The sequence below is a fragment of the Leopardus geoffroyi genome, chromosome C3, assembly GCF_018350155.1.
Source record: "Leopardus geoffroyi isolate Oge1 chromosome C3, O.geoffroyi_Oge1_pat1.0, whole genome shotgun sequence".
Taxonomy (NCBI): Eukaryota; Metazoa; Chordata; class Mammalia; order Carnivora; family Felidae; genus Leopardus; species Leopardus geoffroyi.
The window spans coordinates 147,354,510-147,374,127 of NC_059338.1; the positions used below are offsets into that span (position 1 = coordinate 147,354,510).

A 19,618-nucleotide genomic window follows, 5' to 3' on the forward strand; every position below is an offset into this window, starting at 1 on the left:
GAGAACGGAGCCGTCACACCGAGCCCCGCCCGACTGGACCCACCTGGCTCTTTAAGAACACAAGTCTCGGAGCGCCTGGGTGGCGCAGTCGGTTGAGCGTCCGACTTCAGCCAGGTCACGATCTCGCGGTCCGTGAGTTCGAGCCCCGCGTCAAGCTCTGGGCTGATGGCTCAGAGCCTGGAGCCTGTTTCCGATTCTGTGTCTCCCTCTCTCTCTGCCCCTCCCCCGTTCATGCTCTGTCTCTCTCTGTCCCAAAAATAAATAAACGTTGAAAAAAAAGAACACAAGTCTCACCAACAGCTTAGTTTATGGATTATGAAGCGCTACTGACTTCTAGGGGAAAACGAAGTAATTTCAGTCCTACTTCAATCTGTCAGCAGGTCCATCTATTCAATTTTCTTTCTTTTTTTTTTTTACACGACTTTTTCTTGAATAAAGAGAAAAAAATTCATTTTTGTTTTTATTAAAAATATTTTTTAATTTTTTTACTGTTTTTTACATTTGTGTAACTTTTTTCAAATTCTATCTTACTTCCATTATTTTACTTCAGTGTATTCACCTTTTCAAATTTTCAAACGATTTCCTTTTTCTTTTTCATTTCTTTTTCTTGAATGCAGAAAAACTTCATTTTTACTTTCAATTTCTATTAAAAATATTTTTTAATTTTTTACTATATTTTTTGCTTTTATGTAAATTTTTTCAAATTCTATTTTACTTCCATCATTTTAGTCTACTACAGTGTATTCACTTTTTCAAATTTTCAAATTCCTTTTTTTCTTTTTCGTTTCTTTTTTTTCTTGAATAAAGAGAAAAAAATTTTATTTTTATTAAAAATATTTTTAATTTTTTTCTACTATATTTTTTTTACTTTTGTGTAAATTTTTTCAAATTCTGTTTTACTCCCATCATTTCATTTTAGTCTACTTCAGTGTATTCACTTTTTCAAATTCTCAAACAATGTCCCCCCCCCCCCCTTTTTCTCTCTAATCTATCAAACCACTTTCAACACCCAGACCAAAACACACCTAGGATCTAGCATCATTTATTAGATTTGTGTGTGTGTGTGTTCTACTTTTTAAATTTTAATTTAATTTTAATTTTTCTACCTCATTAATTTTTCTCCCTTCAAAATGACAAAACGAAGGAATTCACCCCAAAAGAAAGAGCACGAAGAAACGACAGCCAGGGACTTAACCAACACAGACACAAGCAAGATGTCTGAACTAGAATTTAGAATCACGATAATAAGAATACTAGCTGGAGTGGAAAATAGATTAGAATCCCTTTCTGCAGAGACAAAAGAAGTAAAAATAGTAAGAATGAAATTAAAAATGCTATAACTGAGCTGCAATCACAGATGGATGCCGCGGCGGCAACGATGGATGAGGAAGAACAGAGAATCAGCGATATAGAGGACAAACTTAGAATAATGAAGCAGGAAAAAGAAAAAAAGGAGACTAAGGCAAAAGACCATGATTTAGGAATTAGAGAAATCAGTGACTCATTAAAAAGGAACAACATCAGAATCATAGGGGTCCCAGAAGAGGAAGAGGGAGAAATAGGGGTAAAAGGGTTATGTGAGCAAAGCATAGCAGAAAACTTTCCTAACCTGGGGAAAGACACAGACATCAAAATCCAGGAAGCACAGAGGACCCCCATTAGATTCAACAAAAACCGACCATCAACAAGGCATATCATGGTCAAATTCACAAAATACTCAGGCAAGGAGAGAATCATGAAAGCAGAAAGGGAGAAAAAGTCCCTAACCTACAAGGGAAGACAGATCAGCTTTGCAGCAGACCTATCCACAGCAACTTGGCAGGCCAGAAAGGAGTGGCAGGATATATTCAGTGTGCTGAATCAGAAAAATATGCAGCCAAGAATTCCTTATCCAGCAAGGCTGTCATTCAAAATAGAAGGAGAGATAAAAAGTTTCCCAGACAAACAAAAATTAAAGAGTTTGTGACCACTAAACCAGCCCGGCAACAAATTTTAAGGGGGACTCTCTGAGGGGAGAAAAGATGAAAATACATATATATAAATAAATAAATACCAGAAGCAACAAAGATTGGAAAGGACCAGAGAACACCACCAGAAACTCCAACTCTACAAGCATCATAATGGCAACAAATTCCTATCTTTCAGTACTCACTCAAAACGTCAATGGACTCAATGTGCCAATCAAAAGACATAGGGTAACAGAATGGATAAGAAAACAAGATCCATCTATATGCTGTTTACAAGAGGCCCACTTTAGACCTAAAGACACCTTCAAATTGAAAGTAAAGGGATGGAGAACCATCTATCATGCTAATGGTCAACAAAAGGAAGCCAGAGTAGCCATACTTGTATCAGACAATTTAGACTTTAAAATAAAGACTGTATCAAGAGATGAAGGGCATTATATCATAATCAAGGCGTCTATCCACCAAGAAGACCTAACAATTGTAAACATTTATGCGCCAAATGTGGGAAAACCCAAATATATAAATCAATTAATCACAAACATAAAGAAACTCATCAATAGTAATACCATAATAGTAGGAGACTTCAGCACCCCACTCACAGCAATAGACAGACCATCTAATCAAAAAATCAAGAAGGAAACAATGGTTTTGAGTGACACACTGGACCAGATGGCCTTAAGAGATAAATTCAGAGCATTTCATCCTCAAGCAGCAGAATATACATTCCTCTCCAGTGCACATGGAACGTTCTCCAGAATAGAACATATACTGGGACACAAATCAGCCCTAAGTACAAAAAGATAGAGATCATACCTGTGCATATTTTCAGACCACAACTCTGAAACTCGAAACCACCCACAAAAAAAAATTTGGAAAGGTAACAAATACTTGGAGACTGAAGAACATCCTACTAAAGAATGAATGGGCTAACCAAACAGCTAAAGAGGAAATTAAAAAGTATATGGAAGTCAATGAAAATGATAACACCACAACCCAAAACCTCTGGGATGCAGCAAAGGTGGTCATAAAAGTATATAGCAATCCAGGCCTTCCTAAAGAAGGAAGATCTCAGATACATAACCTAACCTTATGTCTCAAGGAGCTGGAAAAGCAACAGCAAATAAAACCCAAAACCAGCAGAAGACAGGAAATAATAAAGATTAGAGCAGAAATTAATGCTATCGAAACCAAAAAAAAAAAAACAAAAACAAAAAACCCGGAACAGATTAATGAAACCAGAAGCTGGTTGTTTGAAAGAATTAACAAAATTGATAAACCACTAGCCAATTTGATCAAAAAGAAAAAGGACCCAAATAAATAAAATCAAGAATGGAAGAGGAGAGATCACAACCAACACAGCAGAACTAAAAACAATAAGAGAATATTATGAGCAATTATATGCCAATAAAATGGGCAAACTGGAAGAAATGTACAAATTCCTAGAAACATACAAGACCAAAACTGAAACAGGAAGAAATAGAAAATTTGAACAGACCCATAACCAGTAAGGAAATCGAATTAGTAATCAAAAATCTGCCAAAAAACAAGAGTCCAGGACCAGATGGCTTTTCAGAGGAATTCTACCAAACATTTAAGGAAGACTTAACACCTATTCTCTTGAAACTGTTCCAAAAAATAGAAATGGAAGGAAAACTGCCAAACTCTTTCTAGGAAGCCAGCATTACCTTGATTCCAAAACCAGACAGAGGCCCCACTAAAAAGGAGAACTTTAGACCAATTTCCCTGATGAACATGGATGCAAAAATCCTCAACAAGATATTAGCCAACCGATCCAACAATACATTTTAAAAAAATTATTCACCACAACCAAGCGGGATTTATAGCTGGGATGCAGGGCTGTTTCAATATCCGCAAAACAATTAACATGATTCATCACATCAATAAAAGAAAGGACAAGAACCATATGATCCTCTCAATAGATGCAGAGAAAGCATTTGACAATATACAGCATCCTTTCTTGATAAAAACCCTCAAGAAAGTAGGGATAGAAGGAGCATACCTCGAGATCATAAAAGCCATACATGAATGACCCAACTCTAATATCATCCTCAATGGGGAAAAATGGAGGGCTTTCCCCCTAAGGTCAAGAACAAGACAGGGATGTCCACTCTCACCACTGTTATTCAACATAGTATTGGAAGTCTTAGCATCTGCAATCAGACAACACAAAGAAATAAAAGGCATCCAAATTGGCCAGGAGGAGGTCAAACTTTCACTCTTCTCAGATGACATGATACTCTATATGGAAAACCCAAAAGATTCCACCAAAAAAACTGCTAGAATTGATTCATGAATTCAGCAAAGTTGCAGGATATAAAATCAATGCACAGAAATCAGTTGCATTCCTATACACCAACAATGAAGCAACAGAAAGAGAAATCAAGAATCAATCCCATTTACAGTTACACAAAAAAATCAGAAAATACCTAGGAATAAATCTAACCAAAGAGGTGAATAATCTATACACTGAAAACTACAGAAAGCTTATGAAATAAATTGAAGAAAACACAAAAAAATGGAAAAACATTCCATGCTCATGGACTGGAAGAACAAATATTGTTAAAATGTCAATACTACCCAAAAGAATCTACATATTCAATGCAATCCCTATCAAAATAACACCAGTCTTCTTCACAGAGCTAGAACAAATAATCCTAAAATGTGTATGGAACCAGAAAAGACACCGAATAGCCAAAGCAATCTTGAAAAAGAAAACCAAAGCTGGAGGCATCACAATCCCGGACTTCAAGATGTATTACAAAGCTGTAATCATCAAGACGGTATGATACTGGCACAAGAACAGACACTCAGATCAATGGAACAGAATAGAGAACCCAGAAATGGACCCACAAACGTATGGCCAACTCATCTTTGACAAAGCAGGAAAGAATATCCAACGGAATAAAGACAGTCTCTTCAGCAAGCGGTGCTGGGAAAACTGGACAGCGACATACAAAAGAATGAACCTGGACCACTTACTCCATACACAAAAATAAACTCAAAATGGATGAAAGACCTCAATTTAAGACAGGAAGCCATCAAAATCCTCAAGAAGAAAGCAGGCAAAAACCTCTTTGATCTTGGCCGCAGCAACTTCTTACTCAACACGTCTCCAGAGGCAAGGGAAACAAAAGCAAAAATGAACTACTGGGACCTCATCAAAATAAAAAGCTTCTGCACAGCGAAGGAAACAATCAGCAAAACTAAAGGCAACCGACAGAATGGAAGGAGACATCTGCAAACGATATATCAGATAAAGGGTTAGTATCCAAAATCTACAAAGAACTTGTCAAACTCAACACCCAAAAGAACAAATAATCCAATGAAGAAATGGGCAAAAGACATGAAGATACTTCTCCAAAGAAGACATCCAGATGGCCAACTGACACATGAAAAAAATGCTCAACATCACTCATCATCAGGGAAATACAGATCGAAACCACAATGAGACACCACCTCACACCTGTCAGAATGGCTAACATTAACAACTCGGGCAACAACAGATGTTGGCAAGGATGCGGAGAAAGAGGATCTCTTTTGCGTTGTTGGTGGGAATGCAAGCTGGTGCAGCCATTCTGGAAACCGGTATGGAGGTTCCTCAAAAAACTAAAAATAGAACTACCCTACGATGCAGCAATTGCACTACTAGGCATTTATCCATGGGATACAGGTGTGCTGTTTCGAAGGGGCACACGCACCCCCATGTTTATAGCAGCGCTACTGACAATACCCAAAGTATGGAAAGAGCCCAAATGTCCATCGATGGATGAATGGAGAAAGATATGGTGTGTATACACACACACACACACACACAGACACACAATGGAGTATTACTCAGCAATCAAAAAGAATTTAAGAGACAAAACAGGTGAACATAAGGGAAAGGAAACAAAAATAATATAAAAACAGGGAGGGGGACAAAACAGAAAAGACTCATAAATATGGAGAACAAACGGAGGATTACCGGAGGGGTTGTGGGAAGGGAGATGGGCTAAATGGGTAAGGGGCACTAAGGAACGTACTCCTGAAATCATGTGGCACTATATGCTAACTAATTTGGATGCAAATTTAAAAAAATAAAAAATAAAACAAGTTTAAATAAATAAATAAATAAATAAATAACATACTCTTGGTACATAAATTACCTTATAAACTGAATCTCAGATCAGCAATACAGAAGGTAGACAAGTGAACAAAATATTGCATCATTTAGGTTTTTAATTTTTTTATTTTAAGAAAATGAACAGCCAGGAATCACTTTATTCTTGCTGTGGAAAAATTATCATGAATTATTTAGATTTAATTGCAGCGGGACAAATTGCGTTTCTGTATGGTTTAGATACGACGTAACTTTGGAAAGCTAAATAAGCTTACAGATTGCTGAAACTTTTACATTAACTGAGTTTAATTTTCACAATACCAGCTGTTTTTATGGCTTACATAATTACTGAACAATTTTTCAAAAATCATTTAAAATGAAAGAAAAACAAAGGTCTCCACTATCTATGAAATAAGTAAAATATCAGTTAGAACACTTACCTTGTTCAAGAAAAAGGCTAAGGGCTTAATCATTATTGCCTACTCTTATCAGATGACTTGAGAAAATGAATTCGCTTGGAATTATTTCAATTTTGCTAGCAAATATTGTACTAGTTATTCACTAGCCTTAAATCTTAAACTCCTATCCCAAATCTTAATAACCCAGAGTTGAAAGCTTTCCATCTTGACACTGGATAGAGCTTCCTGAGGCCCCTGATGAAGATGGGCAACCAGTAGCAACTGCTTAGCCTTGACAGGCCCACCCATCAATCCCGTTCCAGCTGCACCTTCATTTTGATTTGCAACAATGATAACACAGACCTGGACAAAAAGATCATGAAAAAAAGAACGCTCCCCTAAGAGTTATAATCTTCCTTTGGCAGAAAACCAGGGGGTTTGTTTCTTTAACTGAGAAAGAACCCGCACAGATTCAGTTCCTCTATACAGCCTTGCTTACTGCATTTTTATTTTAATTTTAGATAAAAATGGAAACGGGACTACATGGAAAATTTACAACTAGAGAAAAGATGATGAGAAATATACATGTTTCAGTCTCTTTTCTTCCAGAACTCTTTTACAACTCTGCTTTCTTGGAAGGAATTCATGAGCTGTAATACTTAAGGAGATTCTCATCTGTAGGTTTTAGGATTTTCTTATCTGCCATATTCACCACCCATCCAGGAGCAAGACCAAAGAAAATCTGCCTTGGATCCTTTCGAGTACTAAGCATTTTGAAGAGTTCATCTTTAGTGATATCAGGTAAAATATAGCCATACTTCTTGGCAAGTTCAAGTCTTGCTTCAGGAAATTTGGCAGGATCCGCCAGGTAACCACGATTCTTTGCATCTGTATAATACGGTACCAGTGCCTCGGGCGGAAGCATTCGTTTGGGAATGGGTTGTCCACGCAGAAAGAATGGAACAGGTTTGCACAGAATGTCTGAAAAGGTTTTAAATAAAAAAGATACAAATAGCGGCTATACGTATATGATTTTAATTATTAACGTGCTTAATGTTTATTTTTGATTTTAATTGTCAATGTGCTTAATGTTTATTTTTGAAAGACAGAGAAAGAGGGCAAGTGGGGGAGGGGCAGAAAGAGAGAGGGGAACAGAGGATCCGAAGCAGGCTCTTGTGCTGATAGCAGAGAACCCAATGCGGGGCTCGAACTCACGAACTGTGAGATCATGACCCAAGCAGAAGCCAGACACTCAACTGACTGAGCCACCCAGGTGCCCTTCTTTTGATTATTAATTTTTAACTACTACCAAGATGGGAACTTCCAAGAACTTTTTATTATTATTATTATTATTATTATTATTATTATTAAAAAGACTTGTCTTAAGTAAGCAAATGGAAATACTTCACTTTCCAAAATTTGGATCTTGAAAATCAAAGTTACCTCTGGGTTACCAACAATGAGTGAATTTCTAAACATGGTATATAATATCATATGTAAGTCCCATGTTTAAAAACAAAAAACCTGGGGCGCCTGGGTGGCGCAGTCGGTTAAATGTCCGACTTCAGCCAGGTCATGATCTCGCAGTCCATGAGTTCGAGCCCCGCGTCAGGCTCTGGGCTGATGGCTCAGAGCCTGGAGCCTGTTTCCGATTCTGTGTCTCCCTCTCTCTCTGCCCCTCCCCCGTTCATGCTCTGTCTCTCTCTGTCCCAAAAAAATAAATAAACGTTGAAAAAAAAAAAAATTTTTTTAAAAACAAAAAACCTGCTCATGACATAGTAACTGCGGAATACTAGAAGCCACACCACTAACAGGAAACCCTAAAACAGAAGACTGAGGTGTCCGAACCACAAGTCAGAGGGCCATGAGGCCTTTTAAATCCTCACACGGCAGCCAGTAGGAGATGAAGAGGGAGAAAAAAGGGACTGCAGGACATCTTACCCAGGCTTCTTGGATCATAGAAGGCCGTAGTGACGACACCACCATTTTTTTCGATTGCAGCGATGGCTAGTTCTGAAGCCAACTGTACTTCAATATTAACTTTCGCCTTAAAGGTGTCAGCACCCTGTGACATGGCAAAGCAAAGTCTGTTTGTAGGTAGCTCGGTTAACAGTAGAGTATAAAATTATGGCAAGTTTTTTACACTGTGTTTTCTCCTCCAAAATGCCTACAATGTTACAGTAATTCCAACTCTAAATACCTCTGCTTCCAGGTCCTACCAAACAACATTCATTTCTTTTACGTTTGTTTAGGCTATCTTGTTTTACCAACTTTCATTCTCCGTAAGCAAGGACGACTACGTTTTCATCCTACATATTTAGTAGACAGCAACACAAGCATCCATTCCCGGTATTTCATTAATAGTGGACTGTTTAATCCCGACAACCCCATGACAAAATTATTGCTACACCAACTTCATAGATGGGGACACAAAGCACACAGAGGTTAAGCAACTTGTCAAGATCACACAGCTAGGATTCTAACCCAGGGAGTCCAGTCACAGCACGTGTTTTGTTTTGTTCTTTTTCAGAGCAAGGTTTAATGCTGTGTGTATCCAAACATGAAAGCCATTTTCACAAACATGGAGTCCTAAGTCATGCTGTAGATATCCCTGGGGCCTTTCCTGAGGGCAGGGGCTGTTCCAGCTACAGCAGGAGCTAACATGGAAGGAGGCAATACCAGCAGACATCAGAGGGATCCAAGAAGGGTCAGTTTACCTAATCATCCTTCTTAAACTTGCCATCAGTATAGGGCACCCAGCCCAGAATCAGCTGGCAGCCCATGGCCCATACCAGCCCTACCGTGCCCACAGTGCCCCACATGCCTGCTGTAGGAATCCAGGCTGTGGCCAGCTCGTGGTAGCACAGGCCCAGGAACGTGCCCAGCATCGCAGTGCGGGCCACAGCTCAGGGTGACGCCTGTATTTGTGTTCTTACACACAACATTCTACCACACTGAGATGGATAGAAATTTCTCTTCTTTATCCCTAAGTCAGCAAGAGGCCAAGAAATTTTTAATGATGGGATGAGTGGGCTGGAACCAGTGGAAAAATAAAAATCTGACAACAGAGGGGCCTGGCTGGCTCAGTCAGTAGAGCATGCAACTCTTCATCTTGGGGCTATATCTGAGCCCCCTGTTGTGTGTAGATTAAAAAATAAAATCTTAAAAAAAAAAAATCTGGAGCACCTGGGTGGCTCCGTCAGTTAAATGACTTTTTTTTTTTTTAATGTTTATTTATTTTTGAGAGAGACAGAGACAGAATGCAAGTGGGTTAGGGGCAGAGAGAGAGAGGGAGACACAGAATCGGAAACAGGCTCCAGGCTCTGAGCTGTCAGCACAGAGCCCGATGCGGGGCTCGAACTCACGAGCCATGAGGTCATGACCTGAGCCGAGGTCAGACGCTCAACCGACTGAGCCACCCAGGAGCCCCTAAATGTCTGACTCTTGATTTTGGCTCAGGTCATGATCTCCCAGTTCATGGGTTCGAGCTCCACATCGGGCTCTGTGCTAACAACGCAGAGCCTGCTTGGGATTCTCATGCTCTCTGCCCCTCTGCCCCCATCTCTCTCTCAATAAATAAATAAACCTAAAAAATTAATTAATTAGTTAATTAATTTTTAAAATTCTGACAATATCTGATCTTGGAGGGATCAGCTGCCTCTTAGACAAAAGATTCATTCTGCTTTTACTACTGATTTTATCACAGCCTCTAAAAGGACAAAAAAAGTAAGAACTTTTCCCTAGAATAATCAACGCTAAAAAAGGTAGACTTGAACTTCCTAAAGTTCTGGTTTTGGTCATTTTAATTAGGCTGTACTACATTTTACTCTAATTTCAAAACAGATTCTGAATTAAAAGATGGTAGTATTACTATTTTGTGGTAATAGAATTTTTTTTTGCTATTTTGGTGTGGTTGAATCAGGCTGGCTCCCAATCAAGTTCCTTTTATTAATTATGAAGCTTTAATGTACTTCAAAAACACTCCTTTGGGGTGCCTGGGTGGTTCAGTCAGTTAAGTGTCTGACTCTTGGTTTTGGCTCAGGTCATGATCTCACATGGGATCATGGGATCCCAGGGCTCGTCTGTGGGATTGAGCCCTGCTCTGTCAGTGAAGAACCGGTTTGGGATTCTCTCTCTCCCTCTGTGTCCCTTCCCCACTCACACTTGCTCTGCCTCTCTCTCAAAATAAATAAACATTAAAAAAAATAGATTCCGGGGCGCCTGGGTGGCTCGGTCGGTTGAGCGTCCGACTTCAGCTCAGGTCACGATCTCACGGTTCGTGAGTTCGAGCCCCGCGTCAGGCTCTGGGCTGATGGCTCAGAGCCTGGAGCCTGCTTCCGATTCTGTGTCTCCCTCTCTCTCTGCCCCTCCCCCATTCATGCTCTGTCTCTCTCTGTCTCAAAAATAAATAAACATTTAAAAAAAAAAAAATTAGGGGCGCCTGGGTGGCGCAGTCGGTTAAGCGTCCGACTTCAGCCAGGTCACGATCTCGCGGTCCGTGAGTTCGAGCCCCGCGTCGGGCTCTGGGCTGATGGCTCGGAGCCTGGAGCCTGTTTCCGATTCTGTGTCTCCCCTCTCTCTCTCTGCCCCTCCCCCGTTCACGCTCTGTCTCTCTCTGTCCCAAAAATAAATAAACGTTGAAAAAAAAAAAATTAAAAAAAAAAATTAAAAAAAAAAAAAAGATTCCACCCATTCCATCAAGTAAGACAAATATTCCACCAAATAAGATGCATATTCTCACATTTTTTTCCATCTATGATACTGGTCTGCATTTTATTAATCAATGGCACCTCTGACTCAATAAAATAAGGTCTTGGGGCGCCTGGGTGGCTCAGTCAGTTAAGCGTCCAACTTCAGCTCAGGTCATGATCTCACAGTTCACGAGTTCAAGTCCCATGTCAGGCTCTGTGCTTACAGCTCAGGGCCTGGAGCCTGCTTCAGATTCTGTCTCTCTCTCAAAAACAAATAAATTTAAATAAATAAATAAACAAATAAAGTCTTGCCATATTATTTGTGAATTTTAATTACTATTCCAAATTGTCCAACTATTTCCTTTTCTTGGGCATTAGAGTTAATTCTGGTGTTTTCAGTATTATAAATACTATTTTTAGGAATGTCTTTATATCAGTTAAGTTTCTTTTTTTGTTATTCCTTGAAAACATATATTCTGAAATTGGTAATTTTGTGCTATGGATTAATTATTACCATTATTTATTGCAAATCTAAAATCCAGAAAAGGTCAACCAATTTACAGCTACAAATGACTGTAACTGTACCTACTCAGCTGTTGCCCTGGTGTAGTTTTCAGGATTATTTTCCTAGTTAATATAGATACATGCCTGAAAGCTGTTGGAATGTGCTGTTTACTGGCTGACAAGGTCACAGATTTTTCCATATTAATTTATATGTATATTCCCTTATATACCCAGAATAGAATACTGAGGCTTAACTGAGTATTTTGTATTTTATTTTCAAATCATTTTATTTGGAAAACTTTTATCCACAAGGTTCATTTTTTCAAAGGAACCTAAAAGATTTTTCCATAAACACATGCCTCCCTCTAGTGGACACTAAGTCACTTACATAGCTGTATTATTGACCTACAAGAAACAAAAGTATTAATAAAGAAATTTAACTGCTTATGAAACTCTTAGCCAATTTCTATAAATAGAAAAAGGTTTTGCTGCAGTTAGAATTAGACTTGATTCTGGGTGCCTGGGTGGCTCAGTCGACTGAGCATCTGACTTCAGCTCAGGTCATGATCTCACAGTTCGTGAGTTCAAGCCCCACATCAGGCTCCCTGCTGTTAGCACCGAGCCTGCTTCAGATCCTCTGTCTCCTTCTCTCTGCCCCTCACCACCCCCCTCAAAAATGAATACATATTTGGGGCGCCTGGGTGGCTCAGTCGGTTGGGCATCCGACTTCAGCTCAGGTCATGATCTCGCACTCCGTGAGTTCGAGCCCCGCATCGGGCTCTGTGCTGACCACTCAGAGCCTGGAGCCTGTTTCAGATTCTGTGTCTCCCTCTCTCTCTGACCCTCCCCGTTCATGCTCTGTCTCTCCCTTCCTCAAAAATAAATAAACGTTAAAAAAAAAATTTTTTTTTTTTTTAAAATGAATACATATTGAAAAAATGAGAAAAAAAAAAAAGAATTGGATTTGATTCATTCCTTGTCTCCATAAAACTATTATCAGCCAGTATTTCCAATACTGAAAATATAGCAATGAACTAAAGTACCTGTCATTACATTTAGACACAGAATTTACATTATAGTGTGAAGAAGAGTATGAAAAAATAAATGCATTACTTGGTAATAAAGGTCAGGTGTTTATACATTCAAAGAAAAATACTTTGCACAGGGTAAAGCAGACAAGAGTATGGGGGGGGGGAGGGAGGAGTTGTGAGTATTCTTTTATAAAAGGATGTCAGAAAAGATCTCCCAGATATGACATTTTGAGCAGAGAATCAAAGGGAGAGAGCCAGCTGAATCGATACACAGCAGAGCACCCCAGAACCAAGTACAAAGGCCATGCCAACTTCCTCAAACTACAACTGAGTATAACACAATGTAATGGTTATATGATAACTCAAAAGAAATAAAAATTGGGGGGGGGGGGTGCCTGGGTGGCTCAGCCAGTTAAGTGTCCAACTCTTGATTTCAGCTCAGGTCGTGATCTCGAGGTTCATGGGTTCAAGAGCCCAGCATTGGGCTCTTCGTTGACAGTGGGGGGCCTGCGTGGGATTCCATCTCCCCCTCTCTCTGCCCCTCTCCTGCCCTCTCTCTCTCAAAATAAATAACCATTTAAAAAAAAAGAAAGAAAGAAAGAAAGAAAAATTGGGGCACCTGGGCTGACTTCAGCTCAGGTCATGATCTCACTGTTCGTGAGTCCGAGCCCGGCTTCAGGTGACATCAAGCCCCACTCCGGGTAAGTTTGAGCCCTGCTCCAGGCTCTGCACACACTCACTCTCACTCTCTCTGTCTCTCTCTCTCTCTCCCTCTCTCTCTGCCCCTCGCTCACTTGCTCTCTCAAAAAATTTTAAATTAATTAAAGAAATAAAAATTAAAAAGGCAGAGTGTTGATTATATGGTAATCAGAAATAGCCGTCTAGGTGACACCAACAAATCTCATCCAGACTTACCTCCTCCACCAGCTGGACACCATAATCCCTTTTAAGTGGCTGGATGGTCACACCTCTCCCATTGACAAGCTGAGTTAAGTCAATAGGTTGAGTAGGATCCACTCGACCCAAATCAATAAGATACTGCAATCTATTCAGACTCAAAGGCTGATACTGGCGTCTGAAGCTACAAAACAAAGTAACAATTGGAACACTCAAACGGCTCTTCCCGGAAGTTCTTCCGATCAACTCAAAGCTTTGTCCTCTATTTTCCTCCCTCGATTTACATGATTTAACAAAAATAAAACCATCCTGAGTGCAACAAAATCACATAATATCGCTTGCTTTTTGGCAATGAAACAGAACCAGAACTTCATTTCACTAAAAATAATTTGCCTCTCTAAGCATTTACTTCACTCATTTAAACAAATTTGTCAAATGTGACTTATGCATTAACGGAGCTCAAAGTAACAAGAGGAGTTGTCACTTATTGGGTGACTACCCAGGTTTTTATATACATTATTGCTAAGCCTCTAACCAACCACAAGAGCTGATATTACCATCTCCTTTGCCAGGTCTGAGCATCAAGTCCGGGCTTTTTTCCCCTCCTAATCCAGGCCAAATTTCATTACCAAAAATGATTCAGAGAAACAGCAATAAAAGTTTACCTCAAAGTGAATTTAAATTTCTACCAAGCAATTGTTTTTTTTTTTGTTTTGTTTTTTTTTTTGGTGACTGTCAGTGAAAATTCGGGATTTTTACCTTAAAAAGCAAAGCAACCTTACCTATGACCTTCATTAAACCCATATTTTGGAATTCGAATGTAAAATGGAGTCTGGCCTCCCTCAAAACCCAATCTGGGCCGGGTTCCTCTCTGCCGCTCTCCCTTATGGCCTCTGCCACATTTTCGACCTCTTCTCTGACCTCTTCGCCGTCTTTCCTACAAGGAAAAGAAACGCCATTCATTTATCCAATCAACCAGTACTAACAGCTAACACTATGTGCCAAGCTCTGTTCTAACTGCTCTAACCTCCGCTTTTAAGTTAGCATCCTTGCCTCTGTAAATGTAGTGAATTCTTGTAACCAAAGTCCAAATTGTGTTTCAAAGGAAAACTTCCAAGAACGGAATGGAGGTAAGGACTCTAGGATAGGCTGGAAATGAAAAAAATCCTAGAGTCAAACATCCACAACAAACAAGGTTTACACGGTATTTAAGAACACTTATTTTGTAATTAAGTGTAAACACATAATCGTTACCCATGTGTATTATTTAAACCTTAATTTGTAAAGAAAGTATTTTTTTCCCAAATTAACTTCCTGTCACTTCGTGAAAACGAACCGATTCTTTAAATAATAGTGTGTTGGCGCTCAGTGCCGGGTTGTGAGTTCCAACCCCACGCTGGGTGGAAACAAAATATTTTTAAAGTTAAATAAATGACAGTATGTCAACTGACAGCTTTTCTAGCTGTATTCAGTGATTTGCAGAAAAGACAACTACCGTAATCAATTCAAATCTTTCCCACGAAAATAAAGTTAACGGGAAAGTAGCTCATCTTAAATCCAACTCTGAACGAGGCCATCATTTTGTGGCTCCTGCGACTTCACGCCTCCGCCGTAATTACAGAATCACGCTTTACCATATGAACCTTATTACGAATTGGGACCGTGTTACGAATTGGGTTCTCCGTGCAGTTGAGAACAAGGGCTCGGCAACCCTACGTTTATCCCAACACCCTCCGCAAAGAGTGCGGGAGAACGATGGCGAGGGACAGGCCGCTTCCATCGCCCCTTCCCCCTGCGCGTCCTCGCACCGCCACCAGCCATTTACCGGTTTCCTGGAGCCTGGATTCGGCTTTAGGTTTGCCAAGCTCACACGTGGAAGGGCCCGGAGCAGGTCCAGAGCCCCTGTCCCACCGCCCTGCAGGGGACCGGCCATGACCCGCACAGCCAAGGCCCTCCAAGGGCGCCCGGGGTCGCCTCGGAGCCCACGTGGTCTCCGGGCGCTGCTTTACGGCCGCGGTCCCGCCCCTGTCGTACCGCAGGAACTGCTGCGCTCTCGGCCGCTGGGCTCGCCGGTGTCTGGGAGAGAGCCCTGGTAGCGTCCGAAGTTTTGCAACTTAGTCTTTGCTGCTCTACCTCGTTTTCTGGGTTTTAGTTCGCTGGGGGTGTGAGCGTAGTTTGGGAGACCGTGCCTTGACCTCGTCCCTGAGCCTACGACGTTTTCCCCGGCTTTAGAAAAGCGCGCATTGAAAACGCCATGCGTTAGGGAATCTTGGGAGTCCGTGTTTGGCCTGGCACGTTTTGTCGTGTCTTGGCCTCTAGGAAGGAGACAGTGTCTTCCCCGAGCTCCGCGTGGAGCCCAGACCAAAGTAACGGGAGCGCTAAGCCTTAGCTTTGAGCTTCGCCTGGCTACACGCGGTGAGAGACAAAAATAATACCCGGGGTCCAGCTCTTAAAATGCCTGGCTCGTACCGACCTGTGAGTAAGACTCGAACTATGCGTTCTCATCCCGGTGTATCTACACTACATTGCTGTGCCTGAGCTGCTAACTGAGATAACTAATTTCGCTTATTGTTTAATGATGTTAGCGCTTGGTTATGTGTCAGGCACGTGTTAAGTCAGCCTTATTCGGTTTATCTAAACAACCAGTCGTAGAGATGTTTTTATTTTTTACAGACCAAGAAGGTAAGGCTTGGCAAGGTCGAGTAGCTGGACCAAGGTCTCACGATAAAAAGCAGAGCCAGGATTCAAACTTCTACTACCTCCTTACAAAGTAGTATTTTTTATCATATAAAATTGAGTATCTGCAGCACAAAATACATAAGGTTATTTTCATTCAAAAAATAGCAACTTCCCTATTTTTGCCTTGAGGGGATGTAATGTCAAAGACCATGTTCCCTCCTTTTGTTTTATTCTTTTTACATTTCACTGTCTTGCTGTGGAGTTGTTCTTCCTGGTTGCTATTAGTTATACAGTAGTGAAGTTGAGAAATTTGGGGAGGCGAACTACTTCTATGTTTGACAAAACCTTTCTGAAGTTATTTTGAATGAAATATAAAAGAAGGAAGATGCATCCATTTCTTTAAGCATATTTATGAGCACGTCACTAACTAACTTGTTACTGAGAAATATACAAAGATGAAATCAAATAGGATCTTGCTTCCAGGTTTTTTTGAAATCTACAACAGGAAATTTGTCAAAATTGAGGGTTTGTTTTTTTTTTAAGATTTTATTTCTTTTTTAAGATTTCCTTTTAAGATCATCTTTTTTTTCTTATGTTTATTTACTTCTTTTGAGAGAGAGAGAGTGAGCAAGCACACGAGCCGGTGAAGGAGAGGCTGAGAGAGGAGAGAGAGAATCCCAAGCAGGCTGCACACTGTCAGCATAGAGCCTACTGCAGGGCTCCAACTCAACCCTGAGATGACCTGAGATGGAATCAAGAGTTTGATGGTCAGCTGACTGAGCCCCCCAGGCACCCCTGAAGTCTTTATTTTTAAGTAATCCCTACACCCAGTGGGGCTCAAATCCACGCCCTGGAGATCAAGAATCGCTTGCTCCACCAACTGAGCCAGTCAGGAGCCCCAAAATTGAGTGTTTTTTAAAAAGTCAAAAAAAAAAAAAAAAAAAAAGTAGGTCTCTTGTAGACCTAACAGCACAAATAGAAGAAAAATACAACTATGAGCTCTCTAAAACAATATGAAATACTCTATTTGGAAGTACAAAAGAAAATACAGAAAACAATAGAAACTAGTTCCTGACTTTAAGGGTTTCAATTCGATATATTTCATCATCTTTTTGTTAGAAATTTCATACTTCTGGGAAGAAAATTGCAAAATATACTGCAGAAAGATTCACAACTTTTTTTTTCTCTACCTAGAAAATCGTTGCTTGAATTAAGTAGTGAATTTCTGGGTGAGTGTTAATACTAATAACATTTTTAAACATATGATAATTTTTTTTTTTTTTTAATTTTTTTTTTAACGTTTATTTATTTTTGGGACAGAGAGAGACAGAGCATGAACGGGGGAGGGACAGAGAGAGAGTGGGAGACACAGAATCGGAAACAGGCTCCAGGCTCGGAGCTATCAGCCCAGAGCCTGACGCGGGGCTCAAACTCACGGACCGCGAGATCGTGACCTGGGTGAAGTCGGACGCTTAACCGACTGCGCCACCCAGGCGCCCCTAAACATATGATAATTTTTATTGAATAAATGAGATACAGGAAATATAAAACAGTGTGCTGTACTTCCTGGAAGTAGATGTTTTTAGTCGTGTAGGTGATATAATGTTATTGGGGCACATTAGTTAATAACAGTGGAAATAATTGTCGTAAATTGTGGGCTATATGTTTGTTTATCCCATATCCAACATGTTGAGGAAGCATATAAAACTCTCAATTTGATGAGTATCATCGTGTTGTGAAAATGTAAATTAAGGTTGTGTAATAAATAGGTCATTAATCCTTAAGCCTGTGTAAGGTTTACATCATCATTATTGTATGATAGTATTTTTCAGCACCCACATGATTGGGGCATTGCAGTAATATATATTAAACACCCACAAGATTGAGGTGTTGCCCTATACCCTGTTTAAATCATTGAGAAGACTTTGTAATAAAATATTTCAGGGGGGTGTGGGTGGCTCAGTCAGTCAAGCCTCCGACTCTTGATTTTGGCTCAGGTCCTGATCTCGTGGTTCATGAGTTCAAGCCCCATGTTGGCCCCTGTGCTGGCAGTGAGGAGCCTGCTTGGGATTCTCTCTCCCTTTGCTCCTCCCCTGCTTGCGTACTGTCTCTCAAAATAAATAAATAAACTTTAAAAAAAAAAAAGTCTTGGGGCGCCTGGGTGGCGCAGTCGGTTAAGCGTCTGACTTCAGCCAGGTCACGATCTTGCGGTCCGTGAGTTCGAGCCCCGCGTCGGACTCTGGGCTGATGGCTCAGAGCCTGGAGCCTGTTTCTGATTCTGTGTCTCCCTCTCTCTCTGCCCCTCCCCCGTTCATGCTCTGTCTCTCTCTGTCCCAAAAATAAATAAACATTGAAAAAAAAATTAAAAAAAAAAAAAAAGTCTTCATAAAAAGAAAACATTTCAGTGACTGCTTAAGGTCCATCCTGATTCCAGTCCCAGTTAATAATGACTACTGCATCATTATATAAAAAGAATGAAATGAATCCTGTAAAGGTGGTATAATTTGAAATTCCTTGTGAAGTCCTCTTTCTCACACATTCCTAAATAATCTTTTGCCACTTATCCAAGGACCCTAACGGTCCATCAACATAGATTAATTCCTTTGAACTCATTTAAAATGAAAATTCTCGGGGTGCGGGGTAGCTCAGTCGGTTAAGCATCTGACTTCAGCTCAGGTCATGATCTCGCAGTTAGTGAGTTACAGCCCCGTGTCAGACTCTGTGCTGACAGCTCAGAGTGTGGAGCCTGCTTCAAATTCTGTGTCTCCCTCTCTCTGCTCCTCCCTTGCTCGTTCTCTCTTTCTCTCAAAAACAAACATTAAAAAAATTTTTTTTTTAATGAAAATTCTCAAAGTGGGTAGAGAATGAGAGTTGGGGACGTGAAAATAAAGGGATAATTTTATCAAATAAGGCAGTTTACATGAACCATAATAAAATACACTAGGAAGAGGCTAATCAACTTACCCCTCTGTTTCTGAGATTAAAAAGCAACAAAACAAAAACATGCACATAAACTCTCCTCCTAAATGAGATCACACATTAAAGAATATTTCGGCAGGGATGGGAACAAGAGGAAAAGAATTTCCGTTATTAGATTATTACTGACTTTTTCTGTGACCCAAGAACAAGTCATTTTTAGAGTGCAACCAAGAACAGGCTTATTTTGTTTATCAAAGTTGAGAATTGGAAAACAACTAGAGATGAGAGTTTCCTTAGTGAAAAGAGGAGGAGCCCAGGTGCAGGAGAGCAGTAAATCCCTTTGATACTGGGAAAAAACAATACCAAGAGGGCATGGGAAGGGGATGGAAATAAATGTCACCCTGATAAAACC

At 40.2% G+C, this 19,618-nt stretch overlaps 2 protein-coding genes across 2 annotated transcripts; both read right to left on the reverse strand.

Annotated features, from left to right (window-relative positions):
- Positions 1–6,188: 6,188 nt before the first annotated feature.
- Positions 6,189–15,630, reverse strand: MRPL15 (mitochondrial ribosomal protein L15). The gene is made up of 5 exons (XM_045455306.1): positions 15,434–15,630; positions 14,391–14,545; positions 13,627–13,792; positions 8,427–8,550; positions 6,189–7,466 (listed from the first exon to the last, which is right to left on the reverse strand). Exons 1-5 carry the CDS (start codon positions 15,539–15,541, stop codon positions 7,129–7,131), a joined length of 891 nt encoding a protein of 296 aa, XP_045311262.1. The 5' UTR covers positions 15,542–15,630; the 3' UTR covers positions 6,189–7,128.
- On the reverse strand, positions 8,480–9,719 carry LOC123586281 (cytochrome b-c1 complex subunit 10-like). The gene has a single exon (XM_045455310.1). The coding sequence runs from the start codon at positions 9,371–9,373 to the stop codon at positions 9,203–9,205; it is 171 nt and encodes a 56-aa protein (XP_045311266.1). The 5' UTR covers positions 9,374–9,719; the 3' UTR covers positions 8,480–9,202.
- Positions 15,631–19,618: the final 3,988 nt, after the last annotated feature.

What these genes read in the sequence shown, in the direction of transcription:
- LOC123586281 (XM_045455310.1), bottom strand. Translation starts at nt 9,373, where the DNA reads ATGCTGGGCACGTTCCTGGGCCTGTGCTACCACGAGCTGGCCACAGCC.
- MRPL15 (XM_045455306.1), bottom strand. Translation starts at nt 15,541, where the DNA reads ATGGCCGGTCCCCTGCAGGGCGGTGGGACAGGGGCTCTGGACCTGCTC. An exon ending in ATCCAGGCTCCAGGAAACCG is followed by an intron (nt 14,546 to 15,433) that starts GTAAATGGCTGG and finishes TTTTCCTTGTAG; the next exon opens with GAAAGACGGCGAAGAGGTCA. An exon ending in GGGTTTAATGAAGGTCATAG is followed by an intron (nt 13,793 to 14,390) that starts GTAAGGTTGCTT and finishes TTTGTTTTGTAG; the next exon opens with CTTCAGACGCCAGTATCAGC.